General features: G+C 34.4%; 1 protein-coding gene across 4 annotated transcripts in view; it reads left to right on the top strand.

The window, feature by feature from the left end:
• The window catches only part of Pibf1 (progesterone immunomodulatory binding factor 1), a 220,968-nt gene that overhangs the window by 5,775 nt on the left and 198,450 nt on the right, over nucleotides 1–16,743 (top strand). For 2 of the 4 annotated variants that reach the window (XM_076871969.2, XM_076871970.2), the window contains exons 3-5: nucleotides 3,842–3,942; nucleotides 6,802–7,000; nucleotides 10,582–10,701. In XM_076871969.2, the coding sequence (XP_076728084.1) occupies nucleotides 3,842–3,942; nucleotides 6,802–7,000; nucleotides 10,582–10,701 (420 nt within the window). Of the gene's footprint in view, nucleotides 1–1,484; nucleotides 1,560–3,841; nucleotides 3,943–6,801; nucleotides 7,001–10,581; nucleotides 10,702–16,743 lie in introns of those variants that run through there. The other 2 variants (XM_076871972.2, XM_076871971.2) reach the window with 2 other exon arrangements.

Here is a 16,743-nt window from a genome sequence, read left to right as displayed (position 1 = left end):
ACAGATTGCCTCCAATTTTTTGCTACCTCAGTGCATGATTTTCTTTCTTTATAGGATCTGAAAATAAGTAATTTAAGCCTGGTATGATTATTCTTTGACATTATTAGGAACCCAAGTGCCTTTTAATCTTCTGCTCAGCTATTTTTTAGCATATGATATTCCACCTCAAAATCTTAAGATGGTTGATCTGCCTCCAGTGTTGTATACAGTTACAGGTAGTAATGAGGAAAATGGTGATGGGAAAAGGGGGAATGTGCCAATGAATCAGTCCTCTCTAAAGAGCATTCCTAGAAGAAGAAATTCAAGCCTATTATCTCAGTTGACTAGAACTGTATAGCATTGACCACCCTTGCCTGCAAAGGATTGGAAGCTAGGAAGTGTGAGTTTTTAACTGGACTTATTGTATTAACCAATAAAAATCCATAATTAAGTCAGAAAGAAGGAAGATAATATTGGAAGGCAAGTCATGATTTTTTTTCTTCTACTCATGAAGGTCTTTTATTTTGACTTAGAAAATATGTGAATCTTAACATCTGCCACAGCATTACAAATGTTTGACTTTATTACAGCTTGTTACTTATAGTTCTTTTGATCTTGTTACTTATTCTGATTTGCTTTCTCTGTCTAAAAATAGAAACAAAGGATCTAAGAAAAACTTAAAAGCATCTATGCCTACATTAGTGAGAATGAGCTCAGAGAGAACTTAGAAAGGTAGCTAGCTGCCCAGGCTAAACTGATAGTCGAAAATTGTTAGCTTTTCACTTTATCCCCATTCGTTGCCACCTACATCCACTTCTTTATTTCCTTATTCTTCTTGCCTATCAGCTTTCAAATGCAGAAACTGGTTTTGTTTATATCTTGTTAGAAGTTTGTGGGTTCCTTATTACTTAGAAAATGAAAGGATGCAGTTTGTCACTGAGTTAAGGAATTTAATTTAGAAGTTAGTTAAAATTGTAAAAGTTGTAATTCTGAAAAAATAGAATTCTTTCCTAGTGGTAATGTATATCCTTGATTTGCAACATAGTAATTATGAGGAATATGGTTATTTTGTATTTTTTAAAGCAGTCTTGAGACAGGATGCTGGGAATGTAGCAATGACAGTTCTTTTTTATGGAAATTGCATCTGCAAACTTACTCTGTAACTGCTAGACTTACTTACTTTTCTGCTTTTTGCACTATATAAGGTCTGTCACATTTTCTTCTTTGTTCTTGCCTTTTGTTTTTCTGTTTTGTTTTTCATTTTGTTTTTTTTCTAGACCTTTTAAACTATAAATCCTATTCTTAGTTCACAGGACACACAGAAATAAGACAAGAGCTGAATTTGACCCATGGCCATTGTTTGTTTAAGTTATGTAGTCAGAAAAGTTATTGGCAGATTTTAGGCAGGTGGTATTACATGTCCTGATTTTTTTTTATTCAGAATGGCACAAAAGTAATAGAACAGATAAGGCAGAAGGAGATGACAGGGAATTGTCGTAAGGCTGGTGAGTTTCTGCTTCAACTAGAACCATTTATTGAGAAATGGAAGAGGTGGGAAGAAACTGATATGGAAATGAAATGTAAGTTCTCTTTAGAACACATTAAGTTTTAGCTTCTCATTAGATACCTAAATGGAATTGGCTATTAGAGTCTAGGGGAGGGTCCATGACTATTTATCTACTTATGAAATATACATCAGCATACAGATGGCATGTAAAGCCATGGAATTGAATGTCATTACCTAAAGAAAGCAGAGGGCCAAGTCAAGGGGCTGTCCTACATTTAGAAATGAGGCAGAGAAGAGAATCCAGCAAAGGAGCTTGAGGAGCATAAGAGTATCCAGTATAATTAGAAGACAACCAGAAGAAGTGTCTTGGAAGCTAAACAAGAGAGGTCAGCTTTGTATGGTCATTCTGTCAAGTGAGATAAACATGCCATTGAGCTGAGTATTTTGGACTTTGATAAGCATAGTTTTACTGTGGGCAGATATAGTGGTGCACACCTGTAATCCCAGCTACTTGGGAGGCTGAAGCAAGAAGATCACAAGTTTAAGGTCAGCGTTGTCAGTGAGACCCTCTCGCAAAATAAAAACTAAAAAGTGTGGGAGATGTGGCACATAAATGTAGAGTGTCCCTGGGTTCAATCTGTAGTACCACAAAGCAAACAAACAAAAGAATTTAGTGTCACTGGAATAGGATGGGACAAAAATTGTATGGAAGTTTTACACTGAAGGGGAGGAGAAAAATGATACTGGAGTGAAGGTGTGGTGTGATGAAGGGAGCATTATTTGTTGTTTTGTTGGTATTTGCTTAATAATAAGAATGATCCAGTAGAGAAGAGGAATTTAATGTTGCAAGAGGGATTTACTTGAATATACTAGGGACTGTCAAATTCATCTATTTTATTTTATTTTTTTTAATATTTATTTTTTAGGTGTAGATAGACAGAACACAATGCCTTTATTTTTATGTGGTGCTGAGTATTGAACCCAGGTCCTGCTGTGCTAGGCGAGCGCTGTACCACTGAGCCACAATCCCAGTCCACAAATTCATCTATTTTAAAGGGCAAAAAAGAATTGCCTGGGTTGAAAGGCAGGAATAAAGAGTTTTATAAATAGACTAAGAATAAAATCCTAGGGAATGGAAGTTTCAGGGGAAACACAATATAAATGGCAAGCATTTATTTTGGCTATAACAGCTTTCCTTTAAGCTAGTGACAAAGGAAGTGGTTGAGAAGGGTCAGATCAAGAAAGACTACTGTATTAACCACAGAATTTAGAACTTTTTTAATATATTTTTTAATTGTAGTTGGACACAATACGTTTATTTTTATTTATTTATTTTTATGTGGTGCTGAAGATCGAACTCAGAGCCTTGCATGTGCTAGGCAATCGCTCTAACCACTGAGCCACAACCCCAGCTCCAAAATTTAGAATTTTTTATTAAGATAGGCTCTTCTGAAGAATTTAAAAATGGGAAAGTAAATTTTAAATTATTTTATTAGAGCATTATATTTATACATGATATTTGGGTTCCTTTTGATATATTTTACATAAAAGGAATCTGATTTCAATCCCCATTCCTCCCCTCCTTTCTCCCTCCTTTTTCTGTCTATTCTATTGTTCTTCCTTTCACACCTTTATTTATTTGTTTTTTATTGGTACTTTCTACATATGCATGAAAGAGATAATTCCTTTGTTGCATTTATATACACACATGACATGTTGGTTAGATTCAGGGAAATGATGTCAGTAAAATTTTGACATCATTTTAAAAAGGTAATATAAAGGAAGATAGATGGGAAAGTTGGTAAAACCGTAGGCAGGGAAGCCAATGAAGAATTACAGTAGCCTAGGCAAGCATATCAAACAGAATGTATATTATTTATTTATTTATTATGTTTACTTTGAACGCTAGGGAGATTCAGCAAATATAGAATTGGGTAAGGTCAGCTGTCCATTTTGTTTTGAATATTCATTGCCTCACCCATGTCCTAGTCAATTGAAGATGTATAGTAGCCAGATTAATGAATCTGAAATACAAATGTTGGATCTGGCCTAGAAATAATAACTAGGCAAGACAGCAGCATGAATTTCCAGTTGTCAATGAGCTGCTCAGTTGGGAAGCTTGGGTTAAGATGAAAACAATAGTCTTATGATAGTCTGGCGGAAAGCCATATGCCACTCAACCATTTCAAACCATAGTATGAGCAGACTTTGCAGTCTGTAGATACAAACCATTATAAAAGAAACCCTCTATTCATTTTTATTGTGTTTCCTTTAAAAGTTTTTAATTTTTTTTTCAAATTGAAGGTTTTTCTGTATGATAAATTTGAAAATTGAACACCTTATTCTCTTTTTAAGATTGAAGAATTAGAGGAGAAACTGAATGATGCACTTCACCAGAAGCAGCTACTTACTTTGAGATTAGACAGCCAATTGACTTTTCAACAGAAGGATGCCAGGTAAAAAAAAAAGTTTAAAAAAAATCAATATCTGTTTAGTAACTAAAAATAATCTTATTTCCTGTATGCACATGTTATAAGCTAATATAGAGAAATTTTAAGTAAGTGATGGTAATAATTTTCAAATCAACACCAAAAAATAGGTTATTTGATATAGCAATATAAAAAAATATAAAAAGTCAAAATTCAGCGTTTCATTCAACTAACATTGAGCAGTGTAAGTGAACCATTAAAAGACAAAGGAGGCTATCTAAAAGGACCACCACTTGACTAGCTGTCTAGATTAAATTTTCTTCATGGCTTGTTGGAGCTTTCTGCGTACTTTCTCCAGTTCAATTGTGTTCTTATCAAGATCCCACTGTTTGCTCTCAAATATGTCTATACCAATTATGCTCATGTAATTGATTCAAAGTTATATAAACAATTGAATATGAATGTGAAAAAGTGACAAAATCATCAAATTAAGTATCAGTAAAACAGGTTTAAAGATTAGGGGCAAAAAAATAAAACAAATCTATGAAAAGTATCTTCTCAGATTTCTCTGAATGTTTTTTTTATATAGAAATGAAAGTATACCTTTGTATTCAAAACATCTGGACCTCTGTAAAAATTGTGGCAAGTGAATGTTTTTTTCTATGTTTTAATTAGAAGTGTGTAAAGTAGATACCTTTCTGTTAAAAGATTCACTATTTAATCTATTTCCTAAAAAGCAGTGTGGCAATTATTAGCTACTAACACATTAGATCTAAAACCTCAATATACATCAGAAATACCTGGAAGGCTTATTTAAAAAGATTACTGGGTTTAGTCCTCAGAGATTCTGATTTGGATTGGGTCTGGGAATGTGCATTTCTGCCAGTTTCCCAGGTGATGCTGGTGCTATTGGGACAAAACTTTGTTAGACTTTTTTCAGATTAAATGATCCTGAAAGGGCAGTTGGGAAGCTATTTCTGTGGTGTTAATAAGTAGTTGGATTCTGAATATATTTTGAAGGTAGAGCTGATAAAATGTCCTGAAGAGTCAAGGATTACACCAACATTTTTAGCCTGTATAAATGAAAAGATGAAGTTGCTGTCAGCTCTGATGGAAGTCATAGTGGATGGGTTTGTGAGTAGAGTCGAAGTTCAGTTAGGTACATGTTGAGTTAAAGTTGTCTTGTTAGAAATCCGTGTGGAGGTATATGAAAAATCTGGTCTGTAAGAACAAATCTAGGAGTCATTAGAATATAGCCCATATTTGAGTCATTAGGCTACATGAATTCCCAAAGGGAGATTATAGACAGATGTCTAAGTGCCCCAACAGTAAGACAAAGGAAAATTGAGAAGATGCCATAGTAAAAGGAGAGAAACACAAAGAACGTGTTATGTCTATAAGGCCAGGGAAAGAAAGTTTATCAAGAAATATCACATGTGTCAACTGCTATTGTTAGATCATGGATAAGAAGAACTAAGAATTGATCATTGGTAACCTATCATTGAGATTTAAGTAAAGGGTAAAAACCCAATTGGCATGGGTTTAAGAGGTAAAGAATTGAGAACTTTAGAATAACTTTTGAGCAGGAGGGAACAAATAAAAGGAAAAGTGAAATGGTGTCGAGTTTTTTTTATTTGTTCATTTGTTTTAAGATGAGAAAAATAATAGTATGTTTGTTAATGGGAGGTGAAATCAGATTGTTTTTTTCTTGCTTTAAAATCTTTGGGTAGACGAGAATAATAATGGCTTCTATGCATGTTCTTTTTTATTTTATATTTTTTTAGTCATACATGACAGCAGAATGTATTTTGACATATAATACATACATAGAATGTACATACATCAGTCATATTGTCTATTCTATTCTGCTGCCCTTCCTGTCCTCCCTACTCCTCCCTCCTCTCCCATCCTTTCTCTCTATCCAATCTAATGTGACACACTTTTTTTTCTTTTTCTCATTACAACATCATATATGTATTTTGTATAACAATGAGGTTCTCCTTCCATCTTTGCATCTCCCCTTCTCCCTCTTTTTCCCTCCCACCTCTTTTCCCTATTTAATGGTAGTCTTCTTCTCATTCTCTTCCTCCCTATCTCATTTTGAGTCACCCCCCTTATATCAGAGAAGACATTCAGCATTAGTTTTTTAGGGATTGGCTAACTTCACTTAGCATAATCTGCTCTAATGCCATCCATTTTCTATGCGAGTTCTTTGAGAATGGAGAGTATCTGCAGATTAGTCTCATTGGTTGAATGACTACTTTATGGTGGTTCATTGTTGCCATCTTAAAAGAGATATTCCTTGAAGTTCCAGGATAAAAGAGAAATGAAAATGAACTTAATAAGGAGAATCCAAAACAGGTGTAAAAGATTTAAAACTTAAGCAGAGGAAATGTATAATTTTATGATTTGAATTTTTAGAATTATTCTTTAACAATATCAATTCCCTAATAGCTTATGTGGCTAGACATTTGTTAATTAGTATGGAAGTCAATTTTATGTGTAACTGGTTAAGTAAATACACTTCAAGTTGTAGACAAGAACATATTGGGCAGCTGTGTACAGTGTTGCATGCTTATAATCCTGAAGACTGGGAGGCCAAGTCAGAAGAATCATAAGTTCAGCAACTTAGCAAGACCCTGTTTCAAAATTAAAAAAAAAAAAAAAGAAGAAGAAGAAGAAGGGGTAGGGATAGGATTGAAGCTCAGTGGTAAAGAGCCAGTGGATCAATCCCCAGTATCCCCCAGCGCAAAAAAAAAAAAAAGAGAGAGAGAGAGAATATTACTGGACTTCTCATTTCCTAATTTTATGTTATTGTAGAGAACTTTGAGAAAGTCAAATTGCAAAGATTTTTTAAAGCTTGCCGTAAATTCTCTCCTAATGTAGAAAATACCAAGAACTAATGAAACAAGAAATGGAAACCATTTTATTGAGGCAGAAGCAACTAGAAGAGACAAATCATCAGCTAAGAGAGAAAGCTGGAGATATTCGTCGAAACCTACGTGATTTTGAGTTGACAGAAGAGCAATACACGAAGCTAAAAACTTTTCCTGAAGATCAGCTTTCCATTCCTGAATATGTATCTGTAAGTGTTAAGTTTGCTGTTTATGTAGTTGTCATTAATGTTGAAGTACAGAGCTGATAAATTATATTAGGATCCTGATCTGAAAATGGTGAGTGGTGTTCAGATCATCAAATTTTAAAGGTCTTTGATCATTGGTGTTTAAAGGCTAGCAATAAATAGGGCTCTGAAATTATGGGCTACTTAGTCCACAGAAATGAATTATTTTATCATAAGTGATGGTTTATAATGTTCTCAAATGGAAGATTATGGAGGTGAGCCACAGATTAGTTGTTGCCCAGGGTTTGTTAGGGCTCTGAAGTTATGGGCTACTTAGTCCACAGAAATGAATTATTTTATCATAAGTGATGGTTTATAATATTCTTAAATGGAAAATTATGGAGGTGAGCCACAGATTAGTTGTTGCCCAGGGTTTGTTAGGGATAGTGGGGGAGAATGGAGTTGGTGTGGTTATAAGGTGAAGGATAAGAACTCTGTGGTAACAAGAATAATTCAAAATCTTTGTTGTGGTTTTATATAACCCTATGATTAGAATTAGTCTGACAGTGATCTAAAATTGTTTGGTGTCAACATCCCTTTATCAGTATTTGCCATATTAGAAATTAAACCTGACAAATTTTTTTATATACAAGAATGTAGAACCAGGTGTGATAACACAAGCCTGTATTCCCAGCTACTTGAGAGACTAAGGCAGAAAAATTGCTTAACTCCCAGAGTTTAAGGCCAGCCTGGGCAACATAATGGAATCCTGTCTTCAAAAAACAGTGTGTGTGTGTGTGTGTGTGTGTGTACACAATCCATTAACTGTACAAGCTGTGATGTCATTTATTGAGAAGTTTCAGATTATATACTTGTATAATAAATCATCACTAATTACTCTCTCCTAACTTACTAATTGGCTTCTGAGTCTTATAGGACCTTTACGATAAAACACTTTGCTAAGTTAGGGCAGGCCAATTCCCCTGAGAAAGTTAGGAGTGGAAGTAATCGTATCAAAAATACCTCCTGATTCATCCTACTTATCCCTTGCACTGTAGTGGCAGCAGTAAACAGAGCTTTGCCAAGGACCTGGAAGAGCAAAGGATAGCACTGGGGGTGTGGTTTAGTGGTAAAGTGTTTTTTTAGCATGTGTGAGGCCTTGGGTTCAATTCCCAGCACCACACACATACAAAAAGAATAGAGACTATCTCTTCATCAATTATTTATTGTTTATCATATATTTAGACATTGCAAGAACCCGTGTGAATGTCTAAAACCTTGAATAGTACTAAGTGTTTTATCAAGTATGCAGTTTTTTTCTATAAATGCATACCTGTGGTAAAATTGAACAATTATTAATTTAAAATTAATTATTAATTTAAAAAATTACTTTATTTTAACTCTTGTACTATGGGTGTCCTATTAAGGAATTTGGAGCCCGACCCCACAATATGTAGATCGGAGCCAACCTTTTCATCGATCAGACGCATAGTCTCTGATTTGATATCAAGGTCCTTGATCCATTTTGAGTTAACTTTTGTGCATGGCGAGAGGAGGGGATTCAGTTTCATTTTATTGCATATGGATTTCCAGTTTTCCCAGCACCATTTGTTGAAGATGCTATCCTTCCTCCATTGCATGCTTTTAGCCCCTTTATCGAATATAAGATAGTTGTAATTTTGTGGATTGGTTTCTGTGTCCTCTATTCTATACCATTGGTCCACCCGCCTGTTTTGGTACCAGTACCATGCTGTTTTTGTTACTATTGCTTTGTAGTACAGTTTGAAATCTGGTATCGCTACACCTCCTGATTCACACTTCCTGCTTAGAATTGCTTTTGCTATTCTGGGTCTTTTATTTTTCCATATGAATTTCATGATTGCTTTATCTATTTCTACAAGAAATGCCGTTGGGATTTTGATTGGCATTGCATTGAACCTATAGAGAACTTTTAGTAATATTGCCATTTTGATGATGTTAGTTCTGCCTATCCATGAACAGGGTATATTTTTCCATCTTCTGAAATCTTCTTCTATTTCTCTCTTTAGGGTTCTGTAGTTTTCATTGTATAAATCTTTCACCTCTTTTGTTAGGTTGATTCAAATGGGACTTACTTAAACTAAAAAGTTTTTTCTCAGCAAGAGAAACAATAAGAGAGGTAAATAGGGAGCCTACATCATGGGAACAAATTTTTACTCCTCACACTTCAGATAGAGCCCTAATATCCAGAGTATACAAAGAACTCAAAAAATTAAACAATAAGAAAACAAATAACCCAATCAACAAATGGGCCAAAGACCTGAACAGACACTTCTCAGAGGAGGACATACAATCAATCAACAAGTACATGAAAAAATGCTCACCATCTCTAGCAGTCAGAGAAATGCAAATCAAAACCACCCTAAGATACCATCTCACTCCAGTAAGATTGGCAGCCATTATGAAGTCGAACAATAACAAGTGCTGGCGAGGATGTGGGGAAAAGGGTACTCTTATACATTGCTGGTGGGACTGCAGAATGGTGAGGCCAATATGGAAAGCAGTATGGAGATTCCTGGGAAAGCTGGGAATGGAACCACTATTTGACCCAGCTATTGCCCTTCTTGGACTATTCCCTGAAGACCTTAAAAGAGCGTACTACAGGGATACTGCCACATCGATGTTCATAGCAGCACAATTCACAATAGCTAGACTGTGGAACCAACCCCGATGCCCCTCAATAGATGAATGGATAAAAAAAAATGTGGCATTTATACACAATGGAGTACTATGCAGCACTAAGAAATGACAAAATCATGGAATTTTCAGGGAAATGGACGGCACTAGAGCAGATTATGCTAAGTGAAGCTAGCCAATCCCTAAAAAACAAATGCCAAATGTCTTCTTTGACATAATGAGAGCAACCAAGAACAGAGCAGGGAGGAAGAGCAGGAGGAAAAGATTAACATTAAGCAGAGTCATGAAGTGGGAGGGAAAGGGAGAGAAAAGGGAAATTGCTTGGAAATGGAAGGAGACCCTCATTGTTATACAAAATTACATATAAGAGTTTGTGAGGGGAATGGAAAAAAAATAAGGAGAGAAATGAATTACAGTAGATGGGGTAGAGAGAGAAGATGGGAGGGGAGGGGAGGGGGGATAGTAGAGGATAGGAAAGGTAGCAGAATACAACAGTTACTATTATGGTATTATGTAAAAATGTGGATGTGTAACCGATGTGATTCTGAAATCTTTGTAATGTTTTGAATAACCAATAAAAAAATAAAATAAAAAAAAATTACTTTATTTTAAATTTTTGTTGTTATCAATGGACCTTCATTTTTATTTATTTGTATGCAGTGCTGAGAATCGAACTCAGTGCCTCACACATGCTAGGCAAGTGCCCTACCACTGAGCCATAACCCCAGCTTGGTAGTATTTATTTTTATAGAAATTATTAAAATTTATGATTGTTTCTGGAATATTTTCAGACAACAGTTAGTGGTAGGTAAAGGGAACTATGTAAAATTAAAATATATATAAAGATGGACTACTGTATTGTAAATTAGCAAATTTTAATTGTAATTTGGAAAGACTTCTTATTAATTTTGGGTTTTTCTTTTTTTAAGATTCGTTTCTATGAACTAGTAAATCCGTTAAGAAAGGAAATTTATGAACTACATGTGAAAAAGAATGACCTATCAGAAGAATTAAGTACAAATAAAGGCCAATTGAAGCAATTGACAGAGGTTTGTATGGTTTTGATTATTTGTGGAAGAAGTGAGAACTTTTTCTATAAGGAGTTTCTCAAGATTTGTGGTAATATAAAAGTTGGTCATTGAAAAATGGCACTATGGAGTGCTGACTTCTGTGATTCTTCATAAGTAGTAAGAGCTAGGTTAAATTGGAAGCAGTCACCTTACAAATTGAGAAAATAAGTCTATGATATTGATAGGTAATCCACAGTTTAGCATTTTGTTGTAACTGGTTTTCATAATCAAATACCTTTGAAATCCTAAATATGGCCCATATCTGAAAATTGCTATGTGATTACTCAAATGAGATATATGCACACAAAAGTTTGCTTAATAATTAAAGTTTATTTCTGATGGTCCTCTGTCCAGAAATTTTGGCAAGAAACAAGAAAGATAGGTGAAGGTATATAGGGAATCTTTTTTGTTCCATAAGTAAGAAAAAGGATGTTTCGCCTTTTTATTAGGGTGACTTATAAGCTCTGATTTTCCTAGGACTGTCCTCATTGTTCCTGATATATAGTATTAATAGCACCCAATTCATTTTCAAAGGCCTCCCAATCTAATTGATAAATTAATTATAAGGTCATCATTTTTATAACTATTTATAGGAGAGTGGACTAATCATTAGCTTGATTATAACATTGGTCAAATGTCTCAGAATACCATCACGTTAATGTAGTTTTCTGAGAAAACGAAAACTTGCAACTCTAGACTTATTATTAATGTGATATATTTTTAACTCCATAGTAAAACAAGTTTCTGTACTTTTCAGACTCAAATATCAGTAATGGCTTTATGTCTCAGAATTTAGTTTGGTTTACCCTTGCTGACACCTTTAGATTGTTGATAAGAAAGCATAGATAATTAATGTGCTTTAACTTATAAGGTTCTTAGGTGTTTTAATGCATTAATAACTTTTGAACATAGAAATGGTTTTATTTATGAGTCTGTTAGTCACAGTTCCCATAGAAACAGAAACAGGGTGTGTGTGTGTGTGTGTGTGTGTGTGTATGTGTAGGGAGAGAGAGATACTGAGATTGAGGGGTGGGAGAGATGAAGAAAAGTTTTAAGAAACTGACTAGTTGAGCATTGTGGTGCACACCTGTATCCCAGCCAATCCGGAGGCTGAGGCAAGAATATCGTGATTTCAAGGGCAGCCTCAGCAAAAGCGAGGTGCTAAGCAACTCAAGACCTTGTCTCTAAATACAAAAAAAAAAAAAAAATGGGTGGGGAGTGGGGGGCGGCGCCTGGGAATGTGATTCAGTGGTTGAGTACCCCTGAGTTCAATCCCCTCTATCCCCCTACCCACTCCACCCCCAAAGTGAAATTGGCTTATATAATTGTGGAAATTTGGCAAGTCCAAAATCTCGAGGTTGGACTGGCAGGTTGGATACCTAGGGAATAGTTGTAATCCAAATCTATAAATAATCTGCTGGCTGAATTCCTTCCTTTGGAAGTCAGTCTATGAAAGCCTTCAACTAATTAAATGAGGTTCACCCACATTATGGTTAGTAATCTATATACATACTCAAAGTTTACTAATGAAATGTTAATTTCAACTAAAATAAATAAATAAGTAAAAAACTTTTCAGAAGCATCTAGAATAATGTTGACTAATGTATTGTGGCTTAGCCAAGAGAACTCATGAAATTAACCCTCATGTATAAGTTTATTTCTTTCAGATTTATCACCTCTCAGCTGAAAGCATAATCCTAAATTTAACAGTATTATAAACAGAATTAAATCACAATAAGGAAAAAATTAATGTCTTACATATTCAATAAAAGGAATTAGCAATTCAGAGAATGTGATATAGATACAATAGAATATGATATAGATACAACATTATTTTTATGTTGAGGCTACCCTTAGAATTTGGTTCTTCTACTCTGTTAAGAGCCTAGTACAAGTCAACTTACCAAACACTAAGAAAGAATAAATTGAATAATTTAAAGTGAGAAATAGAACCAGATCATTAAGCAGCTTATTTTTTTTTTTAAAAAAAAGACCTTTTAAATAAGAATAGTAAATAACATTATATTTAATATTAAAAGAAATTTTGCTACATATTGTTGGGGTTTATTTTTGAGGTGGTCATTAAATTACCAACTAGTCACAAGCTCCTTGTTTATTGAAAATATGAAATGAAATCGTGGTTTTTCAGTTGGAAGCATCATTTTTTTTCCTGTTAATTTTAAGTGTTCTCATTTGGGTTCTTTGATGGTATTTCATGTTTTTCTCCTGTTTAGTATGTGGGCATTATATACGATATTTAATTTGGTGGCCAGAGGCAAGCAATGAAAACATAAATAATGCCCATCAAATCCAAATGGAGTAGCAAAAAAAATTTTGAATTTTTTTAGTAATGCCATTAAATTTCAAGTTTCTTAACCCCCCAAAAGTAAGTTTTCCTTTTATGAGAGAAAATGCAAATTTCTTCCCTAAATGATGTATGAGAGAAAAAGTAGTATCCTTTCCTCATAAGTTTGATGTAACATTGAAAGCCTTCAAGTAAAGACACAAAGACGTAGGGAAGTCTATTTCTGTGGACAGTCATGCAGAAGTATGACAAGAGGACAAAAGGTATATCTAATGGTAATAACTAGGGAGGAACTTAATAAGGTTTGTTCAGATTCTTCTTGACCTTTCTGTGACATTCCTTCTTTTATAGGGCAGGACACTTGTCACATGAGGATCTTCAAGGGAAGAGCAAAAGAGGTGGTCAGAGAGTGACCTTCCTAGGCTTCATGGCCTGCTTCAGGGAAAAAGGAATGAGGGGACTTGCAGTTTCTATGGCCTGCTTTAAAAGAGAGGGCAGGAGAAGGTCAGGAAAACCTTGCTTCTGCATTTTTCTCCATTTCCTTCAAATTAAACTACTCAGTGTGATAGGGTAACATATTTGGGGGTATCATGTTCTGAGCTCTGATGGGAATAAATATTTTGTAGTGAGCAAACTGAAGCATAATCTAGTGAAAGAGAGTACTCATTGATTTCTAAGTGCTTTTGAATTTGACAAGAAAATGAAAAAACAAATATTACATTGTTCAGCAGATAATAAGATACATTGCCAGGCAGTTAATGGCTATATAGACTATAAAGTTACTGATTTTTAGTAAGACTTCATCCAAAATTTTCATATTACATTATTTGAATGATCTCTTCATACAGTAATTCAGCAAATACTTTAGCCTAAACCTTACATTTGTTTAAGTTTTTAATTTTTTTTGTCGGCGGGGCAGGGGGACTACCGGGGATTGAACTCCGAGGCACTCGACCATGAAGCCACAGTCCCAGCCTATTTTTGTAATTTGTTTAGGGACAAGGTTTTGATGAGTTGCTTAGCTTGCTTTTTTTGCTGAAGCTGTCTTTGAACTCATGATCCTCCTGCCTCAGGCTCACAAGCTTCTGGGATTATACGCATGTGCCACCGTGCCCAGCTAAGTTTCTAATTTTTAAAGGGAATGGTGTGGGTCTTACAGATGACTTTATGTGATTTTAAAGTTCAATAAAATGAAAATTTTGAAAAAAAATAACTATATGGTATTCACACAATAATTTTAAGGGGCCTCAAGAGTGAACCTGAAACTGCAGCACATATATAATTTTGTTATCAAATAGAGTACTTAGAATAGGTCTAACTGCTTGAGAACTGCTAAATTACCTGCCCGACCATAGAAATTAAGGACCTCAAGAACTACAAACTGAACCAAACCTCTGTCTTTATAGAATTTACATAATGTATGAGGATTGAGATCAGTGAATATTTAGATAAGTATAAAACCGTGGGAGAAAGTCGACAAAGAATTCTGTAAATGACATGTTATAATATTTCACTTGAGTGAGAACTATACATGTGAACAAAAAAAGAAATGAGGAATGAAATATGTAAACAAAAAGCCATCAAAAAGTTCTAAATTTTAGTGTAATAAAGTTGACAGACTCTTTTTTATTATGGTTAAAGACACAACATTAAAGTTCACTATTTTAGCTATTTTGAAATGAACAGTGCAGTAATATTAGGTATATTCACATTTTTAGGCAACAGATCTCTGGAACTTTTTCATCTTGCAACACTGAAATTGCATACCCATTATTAGACACTAATCTGCCCCCCACCCCCACCCCCTCAGCCCTTGGTAAGCAATTCTGCTTTCTGGTTCTATGATTTCAACTACTTCAGATATTTAATGTAAGTGGAATTTAATGTAAGTGGCATTTATAATTAGAATCATACAGTTTTGATACGTATGTTGTGACTGGCTTATTTCACTTAGCATTCTGCTTTTTTAAGCTGGGTAATACTGCATTTTATGTATATACCACATTTTCTTTATCTCTTCATCAGTCATATCTGGGTTTATTATACCTCTTGAAAAAAAGTTGGCTTTTTTTTTTAAATTGTTATCCTGAGTTCTCAGGGAATTGATTTCTCTTTTGTAATTGAAGAATGAGAGTCAAAAAGTATAAATAGAAAGGAGCTCAGTGAAGACAGAAATGTTCTCTAGGAATAATTGTTTAGTCCAATCTTAATCAGTATTTAACATTTTAGACATTACATTGGTAAGGAAGAACTAAGTAAACTCTTTGTTTGCAGATGACACATTTTATGAGCAGTGAAATATTACACCAGTAGGGAAAATTAGAAAAGATTGCAGAAGTAGATAGATTTTAACTTATTCATTTGATTTTCTATAATGTGTCAGTTTATCCTCTCCCAAATTGGCATGTTGGAAAAAATGGATTACCTGCCTCAGAGTGTATAATTTTTTTTGATAGAGTATGGCTAAACATTAAGCATGGAATTTTTTGCTTTTAGAATTTCAACGTGGTTGTTTATTATAATTTTCATTTCTTGGCTACTTCATATTTTCTTTTATACCATTGAGAATAGTTCACATAGCTGCTTTAAAATCCTGACTGTTAATTCTAACATCTGGGTTGCCTATGATGTTTGTCTTTTCTTTTAAAAATATGTCACGTGTTCCTGTTTCTTCATGTGTCAAGTAACCTTAAACATTTATATTTAAATCAAAGAATAAATTTGAATGATATCATTGTGACTATTATCCTGTGGAGACTCTGAATTTTGTATTCCTCTAGACAGTTCTGATGTTTTTATTTTAGAAACAAATTAGCTTGATTATACTCCAACAGCACATTTTGTTTCCTGGGCACCCGTGCAATTTTAAATTCAAATTTTTTGGTTTCAATAGGGCTATGTGGAGTTTGTCCTATACATGTGTTCTTCAGAGAGCAGCCAGAGATTTGGGCAGAAATTATCAACAAAATTCAGATTTTCCCCTCTGTGGCTATCTCTAGACCTTCTTCACTTTAGAGCAGCTGCTGTTGTCCCAAACTGTCTTTTGGTTCTCCATTTTAAAAAGACTAAGGATATTCAGTTGCACTTTTGTCCATCCAACAGGGCACAGAATGGGCCTCCCTTCACAGACTATACAGCATTAGAAAACAAACAAAACAACTAGGAAACTCACCAGGGATTGTTCTCTTCTACTTTTATATGGATTCCTATAATCTGCCTAATTTTGATCAGGGAGATTGAGCCCTTGGATGTTTGATATTTTGTCCAGAATTTATAGGTGATTTTGTGGCAGGAGTGGTCAGATGGGAGCTTACATGACCATTACCTGAAGCAGATTCACCATTTACATGCAAGTGAAAAAAGAAAATCCAGTCTATGAATGCCATTTCCCTAAAAAGAATCTTAGCTCTTTGGAGACTACCTTTCTTAACATGTTAGGTTTTTACTGACATGAATGAGAACATGTTAGATAATATAGAAAATAATTACAAGTAAAATTAAAAACATCATCAGACCTTGAACAAAATTTGCAGTTTTTATAATACTGTTTGTAACTTTGATTGTTTGTACTTTTTAGCAACCAATAATAGTTAATTTTGATAAAACTAAAATCTGGTAGTTGGAGAGTTGAGTTTACTATTTGAGAATACATTAAGATTAGGATGGGTCAGATGAATACCAATAGCTAAAAAAAAATGGGATTGAATATTATAAAA

The sequence above is a fragment of the Callospermophilus lateralis genome, chromosome 12, assembly GCF_048772815.1.
Source record: "Callospermophilus lateralis isolate mCalLat2 chromosome 12, mCalLat2.hap1, whole genome shotgun sequence".
NCBI classification, from domain to species: domain Eukaryota; kingdom Metazoa; phylum Chordata; class Mammalia; order Rodentia; family Sciuridae; genus Callospermophilus; species Callospermophilus lateralis.
The sequence above is the reverse complement of the archived record's forward strand: the minus strand, read 5'-3'. Positions and strand labels throughout refer to the sequence as shown.